This window comes from Lepisosteus oculatus, chromosome 10 (genome assembly GCF_040954835.1).
Source record: "Lepisosteus oculatus isolate fLepOcu1 chromosome 10, fLepOcu1.hap2, whole genome shotgun sequence".
Taxonomy (NCBI): Eukaryota; Metazoa; Chordata; class Actinopteri; order Semionotiformes; family Lepisosteidae; genus Lepisosteus; species Lepisosteus oculatus.
In genome coordinates, this window is record NC_090705.1 from 29189432 (window position 1) to 29212942 (window position 23511).

General features: G+C 37.1%; 1 protein-coding gene across 1 annotated transcript in view; it reads left to right on the top strand.

Moving 5' to 3' along the window:
- LOC102689679 (inactive phospholipase C-like protein 2) overlaps window positions 1–23511 on the top strand; it is a 108587-nt gene that overhangs the window by 40408 nt on the left and 44668 nt on the right. Inside the window, exon 2 of the mRNA XM_006635816.3 lies at window positions 18148–20634. Coding sequence (XP_006635879.1) covers window positions 18148–20634 — 2487 coding nt within the window. The remainder of the gene's footprint in view (window positions 1–18147; window positions 20635–23511) is intronic.

A 23511-nucleotide genomic window follows, 5' to 3' on the forward strand; every position in this document is an offset into this window, starting at 1 on the left:
TCTGATAGTTATGAATTCCTTGCACAGCTGGGCCACAGATATTTTGTTGTTTTTTAAGTTCAAATTAATCCAGCTTTTTTTTGCCACGTTGAGATTTTTACAGCTGTTATCAGACATTTGCGAGTGTTGACAGGGTTGTTTTGGTTCCAGTGTCCTTGTCTTACCATGCAACAACAAACCCGGGGACTTGCTCGGTGCCTGTGAGTTTGTATTGTTGTCAAAGAGAGACATATCTGTTCTCCATATGGTTTCATCTTGCTTGTTTTTTCACTATTCAGCAAGTAGCTGTCAAGAGCTGAACAGCTCAACAGTGTGTATGTCAGAGGAGAGGAGAACTTGTTTCCTTCATGTATGTACTGTATAGAGGTTGCAGATTGGTGATTCCAGATTAGGAAAATGTAATTAAATGGCCAATTCTATCTGTAAGAACTCAACTCAACAGAATATTTTAAAAAAAGTAAAATATCTAACAAAATATGTAACGTTGTATTTGACTTAGAGAAGACTGTAATTAATGGAAATTTGTTTCTACATGATATCAGTACACTAAGTGTACTGTACACTACATAAATTCTGTTTTAAAATAATTTAATATTAACACCTTATGATACAGTGCTGTTAAACTCTGAAATGTCTGTCTGGTTGTCAATACTGTAGTTTGTACTTCCATATAATACTGAAAAATAATCCTTACAGCCAATTTTCTGAACATCCAAAGAAAGAAAAGTAACATTTTAAACTGTTATGGCAAAAGCAGTGAAGTGTGTCTTGCTTTGCCAGAGAAACAAATTGGATTGTTTACTTGCTTGTGTTGTTAGCATCTCTTTACACCCAGAGGTTTGGGTGATGTGCAAATCCTGTGGCCAGCCATGACCTTTTTAACACAAACCACATTCAGGGAAAAAAGATTATATAAGGCCTCTTTTCTGCTTCTTCATTTTTAAAACAAGTAGCCAATTCCAATGATTAAAAGACATTTTTTTCTCTAAGTGTGCTAAAACTGTCCTTTTGAAATGGAACCAAAGATTAATCTTGTGTAAAAATCTCACAAAGGGATTTTAGTTTGTTTTTATTCAATGTAATAGAGGCAAATGAATAATTGAACACATCTGAATTGCTGGTATGCACAGAGAAGAGCTCTGTTTATAGCACAGATGTTTACTAAAATAGTTCAGCGGATCCCAGCTTTTACACCATAGACCTTTGGTGACTGGAAACATAAACATTTCCAACCTTCAACCTAAACGTGGAGTCCAGAGTGTGTAAAAATCATTATATATGTATCATTACTCAGTTATTTTATAACTGTGTATGTTTGAGATGTTTATGTAATTTTTATGTCTTTCTTTTCTTTCTGCCCTGACTTTACGTCCTTTGAACGCAAAGCACCCTGACAAAGAGGTTCAGAGAAATGTCGAGACATGCAAGCACACTACGTTGGTAGATAAGTTCAAATATAAATAATTTTGCTTTATGCAACATTAGCTGTCTTTAATTATCATATGTATAGCATTTATGTAATATTTTATTGTACATAAAATTTGAAATTTAACACATTTTGCTGTGTGGTGCTTTTATATCTGTGTGTACTGTATGTCCCCAATAAACTACGCCTTCTTGTGTGTGTACAGCACCCCCACCTCTCACTGCTTTATCTCCTCACAGTGTTGTGTGCAGATGTTCTTCTCAAAATTTAACTTGATTATTCTAGTTAATCTGTTGCAAAACGGACCCTATTATTTTGTTTAAATATATTGATTCTTATTGAGAAATATGTCGTCTTCCGGAGAATATTTACGTCTTCTCCATTAATCCTATTTCCATCATTTCTTATGGGAAATAATTTAGCATAAATACGCTTACCCTCCCTTACAGTCTCAATTAAGGACATTGAACGGCGATCCCCTACATTCCTGTATGGTGGTATAACTCGTCATTGTCATTTATGAAGTACTTAAAAGCACAAACACCTGCTCTACTGTATAAAAGTGATTGTACTGTAAATCCCACAATCTTCAAGAGATTGTGGAGCTTGAGAAAGTAAACACTTTTTTCCATATAGTCAGATGGATTGTATCCCATGGAAATTACAGTATTTGTTGGAAGTGTTTGATCTGCTAATCATTGAATCAAACTCACTGAATATCAGAGCACAATATGATGTGTCCACTATGAAGTGTCCATGAAGGGGCTTTGGAAAAATGCAAAGCCAATAAAAATGTTATTCTGACAAAGCTGTTTCTTTGCATTTTGTTTTGCCCCACATTTCTTATTCATTTTTCTTCTAGCATTAATTTTTAACCAATTTAGGCTCTATTAACATAAAAAAAAACATAAAATGAGAAGGTCCGTTGGACACTGTGCTACTATTGTTATTTACTGCCCCATTTTAATGTAATACAGTAAATCATCATAGGAGTTTCACTTTATCATGGTGTGTTGTAACACATAGAACTACACAGGACTGGGAATTGTAGACAAGATTTGAAGACAGTGGAGCTAATGTGTAAGAATTGCAAAAAGCTAAAGCAAACAGTTTGTCATACTGAATATCACTCTATATGTACTACATACTGTATAGTAGTGTATGATTACAGGAAAGAATAAGACATACTATCAGATTATTTGATTGTTTCATTTTTTTCTTGACAGAATTGGCAAACCATGTGTGAAAAATGAAGTCTGTATATATTTGTCTTATATAACAGTATTAACTTTAATATGTGTACTGTAATTTTTCGTTTTTTTATTACTTCTTCGCAGTGGCAAACAATTAGACCATAATAAATCAGATACACATATTATTTGCAGTTCTCATTACCTTTATCTTCATTAAATAAAAAAAAACTATCTCTTATTGTGTTTTCAAAACTGTTAATCAGCATTGTGTTTGCGTGTCTTATACAGTGTTTAAATAGATGGGCTCTGCATTCTTTAAAATCTGTCTTGCTAGAACAGTAAATCAGTAAAGTGAAGGTTAAACAGGCCGATCTTCCACACTGAGTGACAGGTGAAGGTGAAGAAAAGTTTCCTTTTCTAAAGCATATAGGGTACGTCTGATAAATATCTGCTTTAAAAGAAGACTTAGACATATAGGTGGAAAAATCATTTTAATGGTTTAATGTATTTTTTAAAGATGGTTCCTATAATTAAACAATGCAAATACACAAATGGAAACTGTGAACATATACATAATTGTTAGTATTTTGTATTAAAAGTGAGGGACATATGCTTGATGATTTACTGAAATCTAGAAGAGTTTATTTCCAAGACTGCACCAGTCCTGGCAGAATTGGAGAAGTAATATGAATAATATGGCTATTTTTTCTATTGAACAGATTATTTGAGAAAAGAAGAATCTGTGAGAGGAATTAACGTGGAATTTTCTTAAAGCTTTTCTGGGGCTTCCCTAGTGGCTCAGCATTCCCCCGAACTCAGGTTGAGCTTTATGATTACAGTTTCAAGTCTGAGTCATGTCGCTGGCTGACTGTAACCAAGATTCCCCAAGTTGTGGTGCACAGTTGATTCAGGGCTGCAAACAGGTGCGATTAGGCAGCGTGCCATCTGGGCACTAACAGGTGTGCAGCTCTGTGAGGTTTGTGCCTCTTCTCCAGCTGGTGCTGGCCCTCGGGTGCAGGGCTGTGGTGGTTTGAAGAGTTATGTGTGGCTTGAGGATGGGCTGGACAGAGTAGTCTATACTTCCTCATTCTCCCCTGTGTATGGTTGTAGGGTTCATAATTGTCTTGGCAGACACTGTAGTAATACACCCCATAACATAAGGAAGAATGTGATGTAACCAGTTTTAGCATGGCCATTGTTTTTCAGTTCCTCTGAAGCAGTGTGAGTTGGAGAAATACACATGCCGATTGGTGCATCACCAGCTCAAGTGTAAGCAGACTCCACCATTGTTCTTCTAATGGTTGGTAGGTCAAATAAGATCTGTTGTTCTATTCCCTAAGAAGAAGCTGTTTAATTAGTCTAAATAATAAAAACTGAAGCATATGTTCAGGTTTATCTTAGACTTTGCACTCAGTGATGCTTTTCCAGCAAAGATTAATTAGCTCTGAATTTCACATGACTAATTGTAACATAAATACAGAAGATGTTTGTTTAACATCAGGATGATTAATTTAATGGTTGGTGCTATTTAAGCACTTCTGTGTTACCAGATGGACTGCTGCATGCAAACCAAGTGCTTTACTACATTCTGTTTGTCTTATTTATACTTCCACCTACTTTGCTATTTTGGATTGTTTTTTTTTCATTTAGCAAAATCTTTCATGTAGAAAACATCCAGATTCTCTATAATGTTATTTTATTTCTCCAGCTGAAAAAAGCTGTTAGTAATGTACATTATTGTAACATATTGGCTTGTGAATTGTTTTAAAATCAGCACATCTTGTGTCAGAAAGGGAAATTGCTACACTGACACCTTGCCATTTTCTCCAACACTGTCCTGCTAAAGAGTCTTACAGTAACTGGTAAATTTCATTGCCTTGTATCTGGAGAAGCTAATAAGGGGTTCGGTTCTCTTGTCAAATAGCTGGAAAGGGTGGTGTTTTTTCACACAGGCTTGGCGGAGTGCTACCACCCACAGGGCTTCTGACGTCCAAGAAGAAATGAGCAATGGAGGGGCTGTGACTTATAGGTGTCACAGGGGTTTGTTAAATATGGGTGGAATAGAGTCATTGGGCAGGGTTCTGAGGGAACTGAGAGCTTGCTGAAATGCAACCTTGTAAGGAACAGAAAAGCAGTGGTTAGAATTGCCAGTGATGCGACATGACATTGCAGAGCCACATACTGTTTGAGTGGTGAGTAAGGGGACAGTTGCAGGAGTGTGTGCAGTTTTCCCTGGAAGGGGAAGAATGTGGGAAGTCTTGGAGCCTGAAGTTGTTTCCAACAAAGAGACGTTCGGATGGAAAAGGGTGAATAACAGACCATGGTGAGAGGAATATGCTGGTGGGATCTGGTGTATATCGTAGCCTGCAGTGTCACGGATGAGGGAAAAGGACGAAACGTGGAATGGCAGGAGAGCGAAAATAGACCCTATGCATAGCGGCGAGACGGAGGTTAGCCCGGGCTCAGCTGTTCAGGAAATGCCGTATAGAAACCTATGCCCTCAGGCCGTGGACAGGAGTGACCTGGTTCTAGGCGGGTCTCATGACATCTGAACCTCAATGCTGAGCGAGGAGCAGAGCAGAAGCAGGAAGTAAATAGGCTACACAACAAGACACACCAGAAAGACATGAATAATCACAGGGAACTAGGAACAGGAGAGAAGTAGAGCGCCCTCTAGGTGTACTGGGCGTGACATGCAGTGTGGAGTGAGTTCCCTGGTGGTCTGTCAGAGAGTAGCAGGCTTTCTCTCCTGTCTGGTCTCTGCTCCAGAAGTTAAAAGGTTTAATTCAGAAATCACATCCTTTTTTATAGAACTGCAGGCAGCTTCTTTCTTGTTGCGAACATAACAGAGTTTTACATTTTATCATCATAAAGTACTGAGTAGTATTTTCCAAGGGGATCCTGTTTTTATTCCAAGACTTGACATTTCAAGCATGACAGCCGAGCTGTAACTTCGCAACTCAAAGGGCTCCAACAGAAATGTATTTTGCTATCTTTATAAATCTTGTTCAAGAAACATGGGTTGTGAAGATTTATAATATATTTAAGTACACATGTTTTTCTCTTCGGTTTCAGGGTCTAGATCTTTGGGGGAAAAAGGTTATTCACCAATTTAACAATTCTATACACTGTACACATTTAAACACCATTCTGCTCAATGCTGTTTCTAATTAATTTATCCTGTGAGCATGGCAGGTTTAGGTAAGATGGCTGCTCTGAAGAACTGCATGCCTTAGAAAGCTGTGGGAATGTCCTGCCACCCTGTCTCTTGACGAGTTGCTAAACGACAATTGGTCAGTTGGTCTTCCGGGAAGAGAGGAGAGAGAAACAAAAGAAGGAGAGAAAATCCTGTGGGTTATTTTGGTTGTAATTGTTTTGTGCTCCTGCTCTGTGAATAAAAAAAACACTTTTGTACTTTACAGCTTCATTTATGTACAGTACATTTTCAGCGGTTCCACCTAAAAAGACCACTTGCTATGACATACCAACCCCCACATGTGTCAAACGAACACAAAAAAAGTTATACAGTATACTATCAAGTCTTTAAATTTCTTAAGCAGCCAAAATAAGAAGGGCTGTGCTTCAATTCAATTAGATTTTTATTATATTTATTAGTTTTGTGCTTGAGTTCTAGTGCAGTTTAGTTAATGTTTTTTAGAAGCAATTATTTTTTGAGAAGAAACAAAAATACAAGATATTCTTCCAGAACACTATGTGTAGAGCATTGCTTACAGGATGCAATAGAATATAATGCTGTACAGTCCAGCATAAAAACTAAACTTTACTTGATAAGAGGCAAAATAAAATGTGCTTTGGGTTTACTTGAGCGTTAAAAATACGTATTGATGTGAATATCTTGACTTTTTCTGACAAGGTTTTTTTGCAGTCTGAGCCTATGTAATCTGGTGGATGCTAGACAAAATCTAAATGTCATGAAAATTTATACTGAGCAGGGTCATGTGGGTATAGTGTGTCCTGGGGGCTTGATTCAGAAAAGGAGTCTTATTAGTGCCAGGCATACTGAAAGATAGCTTTTAGGAAGCCATTGATGTGATTCTTCTTCTGTTTTGTTGGTACAATTTGTAACATTGATTCCTTTCTATCAAGAAAGCCATGAAACTGTTTCTACTAGAGGCCTGCAGTCATTAATGTCCAGGTTATGGATAAATAGTGCTACAAATGAGCCAAGGAATAAAAAAAAAAACAGATCAGTCAAAGTGAATTAGCATAATGCTGCTTTTGTAAAACCTTTTAGCCAGAAGTTGGAATCCTTGCATTTTAGCATTTTGTTAATATCCATTAATAATATCTTTGTAACCTATTATTTATGCCATTTAATTTTGATAATGTTTTTGTTGTTATTATTGTTTTCCTTTCAGTAAAAATCCAGTTGAGTTGGACACCAATGTGTTCTCCTTGTTGTATAAAGAGAATAAAGTTGTATAAAGAGAAACAAATGGGTGAAAAGGGAACATGCTGGATGGCGTTTATTTTGTGATGTGAACCCTAGTTTTTTGCATAATACTTTCTCCATAGCGGGTATAGCAGAAAGGCTATTATTTTGCTTCGTATCAAGTGTTAAGGAAGGGTATAATATTGATGTTGAATGGAGTGGAAAACAATCCTCTATTGCTTAAGCCAGCTTCTTAGGAATGCTTATGAGGTGGGACTGATAAACTCTGTAACAAACCAGGTCATTGTAAATTGGGTCCATTATGATAGTACCACCAGTGATGAACTGCACACATTATTGCACCTTAGTCTACCATGGCAAGAGGAAGGCACATCTTGCACTCAAACCCTGGCTGGAGATCAGCTGTCATGAATCCAATAGCAGGGCTAGGAGTATCCATCAATGTGGGGAGGCCACAACGCCAAATGATGCCATGATCAATCACCACCCATGACAATTTGACTTAAAAGTGGCTGCACACAGAGTTCGTTAGCGCTCTGAAACCATGCCAACTTGACGACTAACTAATCACATGACTGCAGTACAAACTGTAGATGACCCCAACTTAGCTAAAAGTAACTGTCAGGCTGAGAGACTGAATGTAAACAGATATCTGTGTCAGCCTTTCCCTGCAACAATAGAAATTTTGTGAACAGGACTGTTTACCTGATCAATGAAAGAATATATTTGAACATTTGTTGACACCACTTAATCAATAACAGAATATACAGAGTAGCTCCTGGAAAATATGGGTAAGCAGACTTTCTAAGTTTTTCCATATCTAATCTTGACCTATCTAGAGGCTTGAGACATGACGCTTTTAGGAAGCCATTTAAAGCACAAGGCTAAGCAGAGCTCTAAGTCCTGCACTAACAGAGCATAGAACAAGGAAATGACAATCTGTGACCATAAACAGCTATTTCTTATCCCTGGAAGATTAAAAAAAAAATGTCCGATGCTAAATTGAGATGAGTATACATTTAATGTTCACAATATAGAACAATATACTGTATAATGTTCTATAATGAATTAAGCTTCATTGCAAAGGAGTATGTGTTTGATAAGGACTCTATTATGAATCTGATATAGCTAGTGTACATCCACTTTTTCAAACCCAAATTATGAAAAGTGATCAGTCCACTAAAGGGTTTCTGACATGGTCATACTCAGTTGTTCAGAAGGAAAACTGGAAACATTTGGTTTAATCTATTAGTTTAGTCATTAGAATAATATTGTAATTTACCTTGTACTCTCTCTCATTGTATAATACTGTACAGATACAGGCAAAATGAATTAAATATGGCATACAGGAGAAGTTATTAATGTTCCAAATTTCAATCATGCCGAAACATTTACACCAGTGAGATGTGCGGCAGCTGTATTATCCATGCCTTTCCTTGCTAAATTCTAAGTTAATGTCTTCTCCTCTAATCCTGGCTTTGCCAAAGTGTTCCCATTTAAAGACATCATTGTTTAGTAGTCTTTTCACCTTCAACAGCCACGGAGTTCTCCTTTCCTATTAATCTTTTTGGAGGTTGATCTAAGTGCATCCTCAGATTTATTTCTAGGAACAGAAACGTGCTTTTGCAAAATCACTCCTGCAATTTTCCATCCTCCTGAAGAACAAAAGAATACAGTTCTTCATCAGTTCTCACGCACTGCATTTTACGGATTCATTTGAACAGCAAACCCTTGCAACCTTTGTCTGTGTAAAATCAAGGCCCCCATTTTAAAAATTCAAGTAGTTAAAGACAAATTCTTACAGTGGGATTATAAGAACAAAAGAAAGGTTACAAATGGCCCATCTGGCCTGTCTGGTAGTTAGTTGTTCAGTGATTCAAGGATATCATCCAGCTGTTTATTGAAAGAAGGAGGGGCACTGGCTTCCACATCATGGCAGGATAACCTGATCCATATTTCCGCAATGCCTTGGGTAAAGAAGTAATCCTGTCCTTGGTCTTAAATTCACTTCAGTGCAATTCCACCTGTACCTTCTGGTTTGTGTTTTACTGTTCATTGTGAAGAAATCAGATGGGCTGACCTTGTTAATGCCTGTGAGGATTGTATCAGGTCCCCAGGCTGTCCCTCAGCCTGTCAGTGTGGGACATCTCCTTAAACCCCAGAATGAATGCAGTTACTCCTCTCTGGTTCCCTGGACTGATTACATTGTAGCATTATCCTTTCTTATAATGAGATGATCAAAATTTTTCGCAGTATTCTAAATCAGACCTTACTAGTTTATTATACAATTTTGATCTAACATCCCTTCATTTAAATTATACACTTTTAACTACATATCCTAACATTTTATTTAGATTTTAAATTCCTTCCCTAATTTTCTAGAAGGTGTACTGTACGTGTCATGATAAACAGTTAATTATTTTCCAGAATTAGTCTCTTCTTATATTTATAGTTTAAGTTTTTACGACCTGCATGCAAAATCTTGTACTTAAAGGTCATTTGCCAGGTGTTTACCCACTCTAGAATTTCATTTTATGGTGCTAAATTGTTTTCTAATTCTCATAGAGTAGATTACTTGATTCGTTTACTAACTATACCAGAATCTAGATCATTTATATAAATTAAGAAGAACAGTGGCTTTAGCACATATCTCTGTTTCAGAGATAATTACACCTCCTCTGAGTATTCATCCTTTATCTGTTTTCTATTTAATAACAAGTTCTCAATCCAAACACTTTATTTCCTACCACTTGCAATTTGATCATTGATTTGATTATTTTTTTCTAATCCATGATTATCGATTGGTGATATACTATATGTTGATTATTTGCATATAAATTAACCCTGGATACTACCCTATTCTCAAGTGACAAAGAAAAAAACATTAACATTGTGATATTTCCACAAGAATATTTTAAAAAGATAAAATTAATAAGGCTAGAAATAAGACATTAAATATTCTTAACCTAAGAAACTGAACTGAACATCTTATAACTTTACATTTTGATCAGTTACCTGCAATTAATGCACTTGCTGGGATAACAATGTATGCTAGTAATATGAGCAAACAAAATATATTTAGACCAGAAATGATAAAATACTTAGATTTTTAAAAAAACTTAAGAGATTTGTAGTACATTAGATTCTACTGGACAAATCTTTTCATTTTTGCAGATTTTTTTTCTATGTGTACAGTATGTAATGTCTAAGAATTAGGTCTGAATGTAATAAAAATATCACAATTAAACAATCTTGCAAATCAATGAATCAAGAAAATAAAAGAAAGAAACAAAAGTTTCTCTCATTGTAGTTCACAGGAAGCTGTTGACTCACTGTCATCAAGGTAACGCCTAATGTAAACCACAAGAGATATTTATAGTCAAGAGAAAGGGAGAACTTAACTCTCAGGTACCTCCAGTGGTACCTTCTCTTTCTGTTTACTTAAGAACTAGGTGATAGCAAATTCACCAACATAAATTAAGTCGTTCTAACTATCACGGACTTACTATGTGCTGCACAGGCTTTGAAACATTATTGAGGCTTGATATCACAAGGGTGATTCTTAATTGTATCTTTTCCTCTGCATGCTTTTGTTTTTTTTATGCAAATGCATTGATTGTGGTCAAAGAGTTAGGCACGGATCATGAAATGAAATAAAAAAATCAAAAACTATAAACAGAGTCTGTCTGAGAGTTTTTTATTTGATCACGATATATTGTGGGTGTTGGCATAACTCAAATAATTCAAGTACTGTAGGTAGCTGCGTCAGCATGCGTAGCCTGCAAAGGAAGGCTTATTCCATGCTGAAATGAAAAGAAAAGAGACAATGTTTAGGCTGTGGAGCCTTCCTGAGGTGTACTTTGAGTCAAAGGAAAAGCTGTTGAATATCAGACAAAATAATTTAGGAATGGTATTATAATGAGGACATCTGTAGAGGAATAAGAGATGGTGAAAAAAGCCTGGTCTTGGGGCAGATTGCTGTGAGGAGACAGAATGCTGGTTTAGTAAGAAAAGGAGCAAGTAGCCCAGGAGAAGGAATGAAAAAGAGATCTTTAGCTATTTAGCAGAAGGCCTAGTGGGTTGCAGCAGAAAGGGCTTAAAAAAGTTCAAGTACAGTAGGTAGGATGCGTAGGTGGCAAAAGAAGAGGTGAAGGTTTATTCCATGCTGAGTGGAAAAGAAAATATTTCGGCTGTGGAGCCTTCTTCAGGTGTGCATAACTAAAATAATGTTTATCTTTCAAGTAGAGAAGTGACAAAACTAATAAAAGGTTGCAAGTGATTCAATATTTTGTGTTGGATTTTAACCAGGCCAAACATTTCCAGACCTTAATTCAGTCCAGTTCAGTTTCAGTTATGATTATTTCAAGGATATTGTATGACTGTTAGGATCATTTCTATGTTTGATGATAGTTATTATTTCTAATGATTCACAGGTCAGTTCATGCTGCTTTGTTGTGGCTAAAATCTGGGTCTTACCATTATGCATAATGTATTATACAGTAGCTATAATTATGTATTATGCAAGAGAAAACCCTTTTTTTGTGCCAAAGGGATGCGGAAAATGCTGTCGTTAACAGCTAACCCCTTTACCTGCAGGCCACTGCAGGTCTTTCCTCTTTAGAACTAGGACTTGCATGACTGTGTTTTCATTGTACTCCATTACAAAGGAGTTCCTGGACTGATAGTTCAGATGGTTGTCAATGTCACATGCTGTATGAGAGAGTACATATGGTGCTCTGTAAAAGTCCCAAGAACATGAGGAACATGGGAACACTATTTAATGAACAAAAGCTTTCATAAAATTGTATATTAATATCATGCAAAACATACAGTACCTGCCTATAAAATAGATTTGTTTGCTGTATCACAAGTTTAATGGTTGTATATTGAGCTATCATTAAAACAAGCAGATTATTGATAATTTGAGAATATAGTATGTTGATGTAAATCCACCTTTGGCAGGATGTAGAAAAATAAGATCAGCTCCCTTCTTGGTTAGTGAGGAAAGATAGACAGGGACAACACTTTGGGCACCAGTCGACCATCAAGTGAGTGTCCTGCTCTTCCATTTCACAATTACACATACACAAACGCACACAACTCTTTCATTTACTCTTTTTCTCCTCATCCACATTTCTCTTAATTGGGCATGACTAGAGAAGGCCTACTGCAATCTGAAAGCCCTTTTCCATCAGGAGGTCTGAACCTCAACAGGCTCCTAGATATCACACGGTGTTCCAGGCAACACTGTTCAGTCTTCTTCACCTGCACAATGTTAACTCCTACAAACACAATGGCAACACTTCTTCAACATCTGTGGCTGGCAGTCCTCAGTTATCGAGGCCACACCTGTTCTCCAAGCACAAATTGATCATCACAGACTTCTGCAGCCTTCAGTAAATCCAATGCCTAGCTCTGCATAAGATTGCTGTTCACTGGGTTGTGGTGAAACCGATTGGCATGGGCTCGATTCCAGTCTCGTCCCATATCTCCATGGTATCTCAACAACTGACCATATTGTTGCCCTATTTTTTTTATGCCACTTTGGCATGTGGGCCAGCAGTGCCTGCCAGTGTTTCTCTCTCATGCACTGCCTGCATCAAACACATTAATTAATGGCAAGCTCCAGAGAGTACAGTACTTCACTGACATGCATTTACATTTAAAGAGTTAAGTTTTGCGTCTCTCTGCAAGAGAGCCTGCGAGAGACCATGTAGTCTACCTGCTTTATGCGAGAACTTGCAGTCTCCCGCTTTCACTCAAGAGGTACGATTTTCAATATAAATTGGAATGTCTACAGCTGTAATTTATCAAACCATTAATTTCCTACAGCTGTGGCTTTGTAAATGCACACTGGTTGACAATGTGTCACAACAAGCTTATTTTCTTTTAAATGTTATTTGGAATATAGTCAATTGACAATTCAACTTAATTGAATTGGATAGTTGCTTAAGCTGTTGATGTAAAGAGACCTGTAACTTGCAGGTTATGCAGTAGTTTTATGTTTTGGTATTTCACATAATGAACTACATTTTTTTTGTGTCACATTTAGAAAAAAAAAGCTTATCTGCAGTCCTACTTTAGCAGGAAAATGTAATTAACACAAACAGCTCTAAAATGAGTCAGCTCATTGTTATCTCCTGAGTTGAAGCTTAGGCATAAGAACCTACTATGTTGAACTCATGTTTCTGTGACACAGTTTGTAGTATAGTTGAAATAGATATAGTGATGACTATAGTCAAAATATCCAGTATAGCAAAAGGCATGAGCCTATGTTGAAAAGTTGGTAGATTGCCACAGTTATACTAGAGTATTAGTCTTAAATATAGTTAACGACATTACAGAACCGTAAACACTATAGGAAGTTATAAAAAATCCAGGTACTGAATCTGCATGTCCATGTGATCAAATATGGAAGGCCATTAAAATCAACTTCGTTAGTGATTTTCCTGGCACTGTAGTGTTTTATTTATCTTAAGTTAATGTATTGTTTGAAGAATGTAATTTATTCATGGGATTACTTAGAATAAATTTCTGAGCATATCAACATGATAAGACAGCTAACAGTTTGTAGTTCTTTGTGTATATTGGATGTGTACAGATAAAACAAGTCTGTGTATAGACATTTGTCGGTGATGTTTATCGTGGAATTAGTACAGATAGTCCTGTTACTATTTGCTAAGTGTTAAAGTCTCAGAGTGTTTACCAGTATGAATGAGGCTTTCTTAATAATATCAGACAACTATGACAGTTATGTACTGTAGAGCTTTCCTCCGTCTCTAATTTGCAAGTTAAACTTTTAAGACATCCTAAGAACTTAGCCATCCGTCATAATACGCCTTGGTTTATTAGTAGATGAAGCACTGAATGAGTGAATCTAGTTTTTAAAGTCCCTTATAATAATTTCACCAGAATGATGCAGCAAATAATAGTAGTTCTCAAAATATGGTAAAGAAACAAACTGTCAAAAATTTCAAGAAACTCATATTGTCAAATTTAATTTCTAATCCTAAATTACTATTACATTTTTAAAAACATGTTTTGCTTGTCTTAATATCTTCCACCACAATAAAATAATATTATAAAAATATTTAATAATAAATAAAATAGTAAACATTGCTTTGAAAATCTCAAAAGCATCATTATTGTTAATAACATTGAAACACGACCACCTGTTCCAAGTAGTGTGTACTGCAGGTGTGCCAGCTGTGTTGATTGCTATGGTATATTTTTACTATGGTAAATTTAATTTATAGTAGTGGTTGCTTTTGAGTTCTGGAACCATTAGGTGAAATTTATATGTGTATTTTTAAAAAAGCCTTACGTCTGTTTGTAAACAAGGGCGTTTTGAATAGAGAGAAAGCGGTTTGATGCTACAAATGAGATCGTAACTTGCCACTCCTTATCACAGGCTAATCCTTCCTGGATGTGAACTGTCAGGAAACCTTGTTTTCAAAAAGATTGTTTTTCCACAAGCAGATGGCTATGTTTTGCATGAATAATCAGTACAACTTTAATATGCTGAAGCTGGTTGCTTTAAGACAGTAGATTATCCCACCTTTGTCCATGGAGTCTGTAATAATATTGCTTGTATCCAGGAGCATTCTTTTTTTTCAAGCCACTCTTAATTTTCACTTTCTGCTCTTAGTTGCCTCTTGTAAATCAGCATCTGTCAGCATTACTTGCTTAATTTTAACATTGATCTTCAAAAGCCACCCATTGTATGTATGCATACAGCACCAAAGCATTTACTGTGCATTAGTTTACATTGAAGCACAAGAGCAGAAGCAGAGAACGTAAACAAACATCTCTAATAGTGCAGACAATCATTCTTTAAGAAGTAGCCTGAATCTGTTGTTTCTTACTGATCGTATTGTAAGTGCACAGCAGGATAATTGTGAGAGTCACGTACTGTATGATGGCGAATAAACCATGTCCAAACCAGAGTGTTTATGAAAGCTGTTTCTGTGAAAACCACCCTTTTTACACTTCTCTTTTTACCCTACTGAATCAGTTAGTCAATATGTTTACAACAGAAAAAAACTTTACAAAAGGAAGCCATTCTGGTTAAAACAAATACAGTAAAGCAGAGGTGTAGCCTATAGTCATGTTAGAATTAAATGACACTAATGTGGAAATTTTTCTACTTACTAATTTGTAAGATTGTAACTGCTGCTTAAATCACATGGAAATAGTCTTTTCTAAATGCTTTCAGCATAGAAGTGTGTTATATGTTAACTTTGAAGTAATTGATTTCACTGAAAAAGATTAAATATCAAGGGTACAAGAGAGATTGCGTACTGAAAGATTTAATCTCAGAAGCAAATAAGGAGATGACATAGTGTAGCTGCACAGCCTCTAGTCACTAGCTCTGTTACCATGACAATGCTGTTTTTCGCCACACCCGGCCAGTGACTCACAGCATTGCAGCTATCTAGATTGTTTTTTTTTCATGTTCAATTTGTTAGAATATTACATGGTACTGCAATAAAAACAAAATGTGAACAATCTCGACTGTAAATTATTTTTTGGCATTTAAGATGACCTGTGACTAGTTTTCTTCCTATGGTCCTATTGCTCTTCAGCTCTATGGATACATAACTAACCTCTACTTCCCAGAACATTCTCACTCCAGGAATGGACTACACAGCCCTTCAGCACTTAGAACGCTGACATGTAAGGTTCTACTGAGTTTTTGGTGTTAGTGTTTTTCCTTCCAGAAAAAACCCTTAGCTCCCAATTGAGGTCAGACCTTGTTTTTCCCCAGGTAACTTACACTATGAGTGTCCCCATCTTGTAACCTCACGCAACCCAAGGAATAACTAATTGCAGGATTCCTTAACCTTTTGCTCATGGATTCTGAGCTCAGGGATCTTTCAAAGTCGCCTTCTGTGTACAGTGGATTTAGAACTATGAAACAATCTTCCTTCCTCACTCACCCATGGTTCACTCCCTCTAACAAATCTAAACTTCTAATGCTTTTTGTAAACAACAAAAAAAAGTTAAACTATTAAACCATCCTCTCCTGGGGAACCACAAATCTCCTTCAGGGTTTGTAACTACATTTGATGTTTCTACCCAATTCCCCTTCTGAAGTGAGAGAACACTTCCAGGTCTGTCTTCCATGGTCTTAAACCTTTTTCTGTATAATCAGTGCAGTTACTGCCTCGTAGATCCCATTTGGCCAGAACTGCTGTCCAATAACCTATACCGTATTGGTGACCCAGCCACAGCAAGAACTAAGTATGTTAGCACTTTACCAAGCAATACTCTTGGTTGCTGACAGGGGAACAACCTAGTGCCTAACCCAAAGGCACTAGGACAGCTTCAACGTGAGAACTGCTTCCTTTTTTCCAATGGGTCAGGCTGGAGCTCTTAGCTTATAGAGCAACCAAGTGACAGTTTACAACCCGAGAGCATAACCGCAGCAACTGATATAAGACTAGGATCCCACTATTGATGATACAGTCGTGGGCATTCTCTCTGTTGTTCCCTCTCTTTGCTCTCTGTCTGTACGTTCTTCTCTGTGGGATCTCCCTCTCTCAACCCATTTTGAAAATGACCAGTTAATGGACGTCAGCTGCGACAAGTGCATTCAGGTCTCACATGTATAGTAAATGTTAAAAAATAATGCTCTTAACTAGGGCTGGGCGATATGGCCAAAAACATTATCACAATAAAATATTTAATATCAGTCGATATCGATAATTATCACGATAAATGTCAAATCATTATTTCTTTCAAGTTTAAAGACAGATTTTTTCTCCTGAGTGAAAGTTGAAGAAACCAGTTTTTGGTAAATTAAACAACTCTTTATTTTAAGAACACAACAAACACTTGCCAAACAGCAGAAACATTAAACAAATCTGAGGTAGAGAGTATTCAAGTCTTTTTTATGTCAAAATATGCATGAGTAAAATTTACAAAATAAATATCTTAACAGAAAAATTAAATACTGCAGTGTGATAAAACACACATAGAAGATGGCTCAGACAGACTGCAAAGTTTAAAGTGCTCCGTTTTGTCTGATCGTAAAAAGCCAAAATATCTCCAAATTACCGAAGTTTTGAATGACCTTTCCTGTCGACGATGTCATCGTCCTTCGAGCTGGTCGTTGGCAGCACTACATTTGCTTCAGTGTCCCTCATTTCTCCATTCTAACTACAATCCTGTCAGCCACCACCAGGTGGGTAAACAACACCACGTTAGCTGCCCGGTCTGCACTCACGCAGTATTTTGTGCGCATACGCATATCATGCGCAAAGCATATACATACAGTATATATCGAACATTTATAGAACTTTTGTTAAAATTATATAGAGGAAAATTAGATTGCGATAATTATCGTTATCGAATTATCGCCCAGCACTACTCTTAACCCACATATTCTCTTCCGATGTCTCTAATAATCCTTTTTATATGGATATGAACCTTTATATGATTCTTTAAACACCTTACCCATGCAAGCTCCCCTTGCAACTGCTGCTGTTCTGCTACAATTGTCATAATCGGGAACAATGATTAACGATATATAGTGTTGGTTAACACGCTGTAGTGAAAGTGTGCACCTGGTTTTAAGTGTATTGAAATATAATTTAATTATATTTAAATACAAAACTGAAACTGTTTTCCAATTGCCCTACTAGTGTAGTGTTCTGTTCATTGTTTCAAAATGAAATGCCATAAATGTTTTTATCTTAATTTCAAATGTTCCATTTCCAAAAGCTAGCTTTAGTTCAAAACAACAATATTCTTTCTGAGTATAACAAATATGTAGCTACTGTATGGTGACATGCACATTACAGCATCTGTGGTTTCTTTTTACCACCTGTGACAAGACCGTATAGTAACAATGATATAGCTACTATTATCCTTCATCCGTAGTTTAATGAATTCCTATATTGTGGAGAACATAGCTATTAATGAAATCTCTCTTCACATTCTGGCATTGATATCATGGTTCCTGTTTACACATCCTTTTTTTAGCAGACTATATGAATGATATATGGCTGATTTAAGAATATATGACAGACTATATGAATGATATATGCAGGAAAGCTTTGCAGATCTTCACTAGCAACCATATATTGAATTATTATTTCCCCCTTTTCCAGGATGGCACAAGACAGAGACGAGAGAGAAAGAAAACAGTCTCCTTCAGCAGCATGCCAACTGAAAAGAAGATCAGCAGTGCTAGTGACTGCATCAACTCCATGGTGGAGGGTTCGGAACTCAAAAAAGTTCGCTCCAATTCCCGTGTGTATCACAGGTACTTTCTTTTAGATGCGGATATGCAGTCGCTGAGATGGGAACCTTCCAAAAAAGAATCAGAAAAGGCAAAGATTGATATTAAATCCATTAAGGAAGTGCGAACTGGAAAGAACACCGATATTTTCCGAGCGAATGGAGTTTATGATCAAATTTCAGAAGACTGTGCATTTTCAGTCATATATGGGGAAAACTATGAATCCCTTGACTTGGTTGCTAACTCTGCAGATGTAGCAAATATCTGGGTCACTGGGCTCAGATATCTGATATCGTATGGGAAACACACTCTGAACATGATTGAGAGCAGCCAAAACAACATGAGGACTTCATGGTTGTCTGATCTCTTTGCCGAGGCAGATGTTGATGGTGTGGGTCAAATACGTTTAGGCACAGCTGTTCAGATGATTAAAAACTTAAATCCTGGACTGAAAAATGTCAAAATAGAGCTTAAGTTCAAAGAGTTTCACAAAGCTAAAGACAAAATTGGAAGTGATGTTACAAAGGAGGAGTTCATTGAAGTCTTTCATGAACTTTGCACAAGGCCAGAGATCTACTTTCTGCTAGTTCAGTTCTCAAGCAATAAGGAGTTTCTTGATACCAAGGATCTCATGATGTTTTTAGAGGCAGAACAGGGAATGGCTCATGTCAATGAAGATACCAGCCTTGAAGTGATCCAAAACTATGAACCATCAAAGGAGGGCCAGCAAAAAGGATGGCTGTCTTTAGATGGCTTTACCAGTTACCTCATGTCCCCTGAGTGCCATATATTTGATCCTGAACATAAAAAAGTATGTCAGGACATGCTTCAGCCCTTATCCCATTATTACATTAATTCATCACACAACACGTACTTAATAGAGGATCAGTTCCGTGGCCCTTCTGACATCACAGGATACATTCGCGCTCTTAAAATGGGTTGCCGGAGTGTTGAATTGGATGTCTGGGATGGCCCAGACAATGAGCCAGTCATTTACACAGGACACACGATGACATCACAGATAGTCTTCCGCAGTGTCATTGATATCATTAACAAATATGCTTTTGTGGCATCTGAGTACCCCTTAATACTTTGTTTGGAAAATCACTGTTCACTCAAGCAGCAGAAGGTCATGGTTCAACATCTGAAAAAGATTCTAGGGGATAAAATCCACACTGATTCTCCCAACATAGAAGAGAGCTATCTTCCATCGCCTGATGATCTGAAGGGCAAAATCTTATTAAAAGCCAAGAAGCTTCCACCCAACTGTGTCAACCCAGAAGGTGATGTGACCGATGAAGATGAGGGAGCAGAAATGTCTCAGAGAGTGGGTAACGAAACTGGGGAACAACAGTCTATGGTGCCACAGAAGAGATTTCAGCTTTCCAAAGACCTTTCTGACTTGGTTAGTCTCTGCAAATCAGTAGGTTTTAAGGACTTTCAGGTCTCTTTCCTGAACCAAAAATACTGGGAGATCTGCTCTTTCAATGAGGTCTTTGCTACTCGCCACGCCAGTGAGCAACCCGGGGACTTTGTCAATTACAACAAAAGGTTTCTTGCCAGAGTTTATCCAAGTCCCATGCGGATAGATTCCAGTAATATGAATCCGCAGGATTTCTGGAAATGTGGCTGCCAAATAGTGGCCATGAATTTTCAAACTCCAGGCTTGATGATGGACTTGAACATTGGGTGGTTCCGCCAAAATGGGAACTGTGGCTACGTACTACGTCCTGCAATTATGAGGGAGGAGGTGTCATATTTTAGTGCCAACACTAAAGACTCTGTTCCTGGAGTGTCTCCTCAGCTTCTTCACATTAAAATAATAAGTGGTCAGAATTTCCCCAAGCCCAAAGGCTCGGGTGCCAAGGGTGATGTAGTTGATCCTTATGTATATGTAGAAATTCATGGGATTCCAGCTGATTGTGCTGAACAACGGACAAAAACTGTCAATCAGAATGGAGACAACCCCATCTTTGATGAGAGTTTTGAGTTCCAGATTAACCTGCCTGAACTAGCAATGGTGCGTTTTGTGGTGCTAGATGACGATTACATTGGGGATGAATTTATTGGCCAGTATACAATTCCATTTGAGTGTTTACAGCCGGGCTTTCGGCACATACCTCTGCAGTCACTCACAGGGGAGGTGCTACCCCATGCCTGGCTGTTTGTGCATGTGGCCATCACCAACCGGAGAGGAGGAGGAAAGCCTCATAAGCGTGGTCTTTCTGTGCGGAAAGGGAAGAAATCCAGAGAATATGCCACCATGAGGGTTCTTGTGATTAAAGCTGTGGATGAGGTCTTCAAGACTGCTGCCCAGCCACTACGTGAAGCCACTGACCTCAGAGAGAACATGCAGGTAAGACATTCACTAAATAAACATAGTAATTAATATGTTTTTTAAACTTAAAACAAGTTTAAAATTAGGTTGTATGAGGCACCAAAGTGTATAATAGTGTGAAAGGATTTTTGAAGTAATCACTTGGGTTTTAGTTGGAAGATTTTTCTTTGCTAAAGCTATGGTACAGTTACAGCAGTTCTCAAGTTAAAAGCATTCTGTGATTCATTAAAAAAACTTTAAAAAACATTCCAAAGTTTAAATGACAGCAGTAACTTGTCAACCATTGTGTGACAGCCTTTAACTCTGTTGAAAAAGATAAGAATGATGCGTTTGTGGTTTCAGTAATGAAGTAATTTTCATAGAAATTACTATTTATCAGAGACACTTTTAGTTTCAAGTAAGAGAATGATGGTAAATTGTGTATAACCTTATTCAAAACTGTATGGTGAATCCCCCCAAATTAGTGGGTTTTCCTTTGGTTGCATTAATTGTAAACAAATCTGTTTTCAGTATTTTGACAGCTTAGTCTTTTAAGCATCTCAAACACAAAAGATTTCTATTTATAGCATCTGAAAAATAAGGACATATGGGTTTATACTTTGAATAAGGACATTATTTATTAAAAAATCAGAGGTGCAATAGCAAAATAAGATTTCCAGGTACTGATCTGCTTGGAAAAACCTCTGTCAGGATAACATTTTATCTTATTGTTACTGTCAAAATCTTGCATAGCAAGGTAAATATTGGAACATATACTGTAACAAATGTATTACTTTTTATAAGCAATGCAATGTTATTTTTTAATGTTTGATTTTAATTCATACATCTGAGAAAGCATTTGCTTTGCATATTTACAAATATCTCCATTCTCTGACTTTGAATCACATGGGAAAACTTCAATGAAACATAACTATTTTTCAGTTGTGGTTGAAGTAAGACTTGTTCCTCTAGAAATGTAAAAGCAGTTTAGAAAAATGTGAAGTAACTACAGAATCACCAGCTATACAAATTATAATAGTACAAGGATTAAGAAAGGTTAAATTGTTAAAAAATAAGTAAATATTACTAGTCATTCTGAGAACAGCTTTATTAAAAATTGGAACAAATTTGATCTGTGGGTGAATATTGTGCATTCATACTTAATTTAGGTTATTTTAATTGGATTCTGGGAAAACTAGCCTTGGTGTGAGTGTGTGTGTGTCTGTGTCTGTGTGGGTCATGCAGTGGACTGGCATCCTGTCCAGGGTGTACTCGGCCTAGAGCCCATTGCTCCCTGGAATATGCTCTTGCTTCCTCCTGACTCTGAACTGGAAAAATCAGTTAGAAAATGAATGGATAAAACATTATGCAGCACATCAAATCTATAGGACAACTAAAAAAAGGTACATTATTACTATAACATATATGATGTACATAACCCCCCCCCCAAAAAAAAACCCCCCCAAAATCACAACATTAAAATCAAGTATTTTAAAATTTAATAAGAATCTGACACTGTAAATAGCGCTTTTCTGGACACTCCACTAATAGCGCTTTAGAGGTAATGGGGACTCCCCTCCACCACCATCAATGTATAGCTCTCACATGGATGATGTGACAGCAACCAAATTATGCACAGTATGCTCACCACAGCTATCAGTGGGGAGGAGAACAGAGTGATAAAGCCAATTCATTGATGGTGATTATTAGGAGGCTATTATTGGTAAAGGCCGAAGGGATATTTGGCTACGAAACCGGGCTTACACCCCTACTGTTTTGAGAAATGCCCTGGGATTTTTAATGACCACAGAGAGTCAGGACCTCGGTTTAACATCTCATTCAAAGGACGGCGCCTTTTTAAAGTATAGTGTCCCCATCACTATACTGGGGCATCAGGACCCACACTGACCACAGGGTGAGCACTCCCTACTGGTCACATTAACAACTCTCCAGCAGCAACCTTAGCTGCCAGGTGGTTGCCAGTTGTGAGTTGTGATATAGCTACTGACTTTTATATCAATTTTCTTGTTGGTAGTGACAAACTTAACTCTTAATCCTCACCTCTAAAAGACATTTCTCTGTCATTGATTTTTTGTATTCACTCTTTAGTACTTAAGAAATTACAAATGTGTGCACAGTGTTTTGGCATCATGTACTAGTTCAAGTAATAGTTCTTTATTGGGAACTGCTTTTTACAAAACCAATGGTTAATTGCTTTTTTATGCGTTTCTATTGAAACCTTATTGTTTTAGGATCCAGGCTAACACCTTCCATATAATGTTCCCATTGATAGGGTTACAAATCAGTGTGATTGTGGGCCTTCACAGAATTATAACGTCTATAATGGATAGTGTTGGAAATTATACACTGCCTTTCACCACATTACAGGAGTGTTATGCATTAGTCTTTCAGCTGGTATTCCATTAGGTGACTTCTGAACTGACACCTGATGAATGCTCCACAGCCAAAATTGTCTCTTTTCTTTACAGGATGGAATAAACCTTTACTTGTTTCTCTGCAGCTTATGCATGCTGACACAGCTACCTACTTTGACTTCTGAACTTTGCACATAGTGTAACATAATTTAAATATCAGTTATTACATTATCACACCATTCGATCCTACCCATTCTATCTTTAGGAGGTGGGAACTGCTGAACTGGAACACCAGGCAAAAACCACCATCAACATGGGAAAATATGCAAATTCAACACAAAATATGCCACAGTCTGAAATTGAACACAGCATTATCCACCAAACAACACAAAAAAACCTGTAATACCCCCTAACTTAAAATAAACTCATAGTAATTACCTGAGGAACATAATGTTGTTATTTATATTGTACTGTACTGCAGTAATTACTTTAGTGGCAAATGATAATTAACAGCGTAAAATATGTCAGTTTAATACACCAC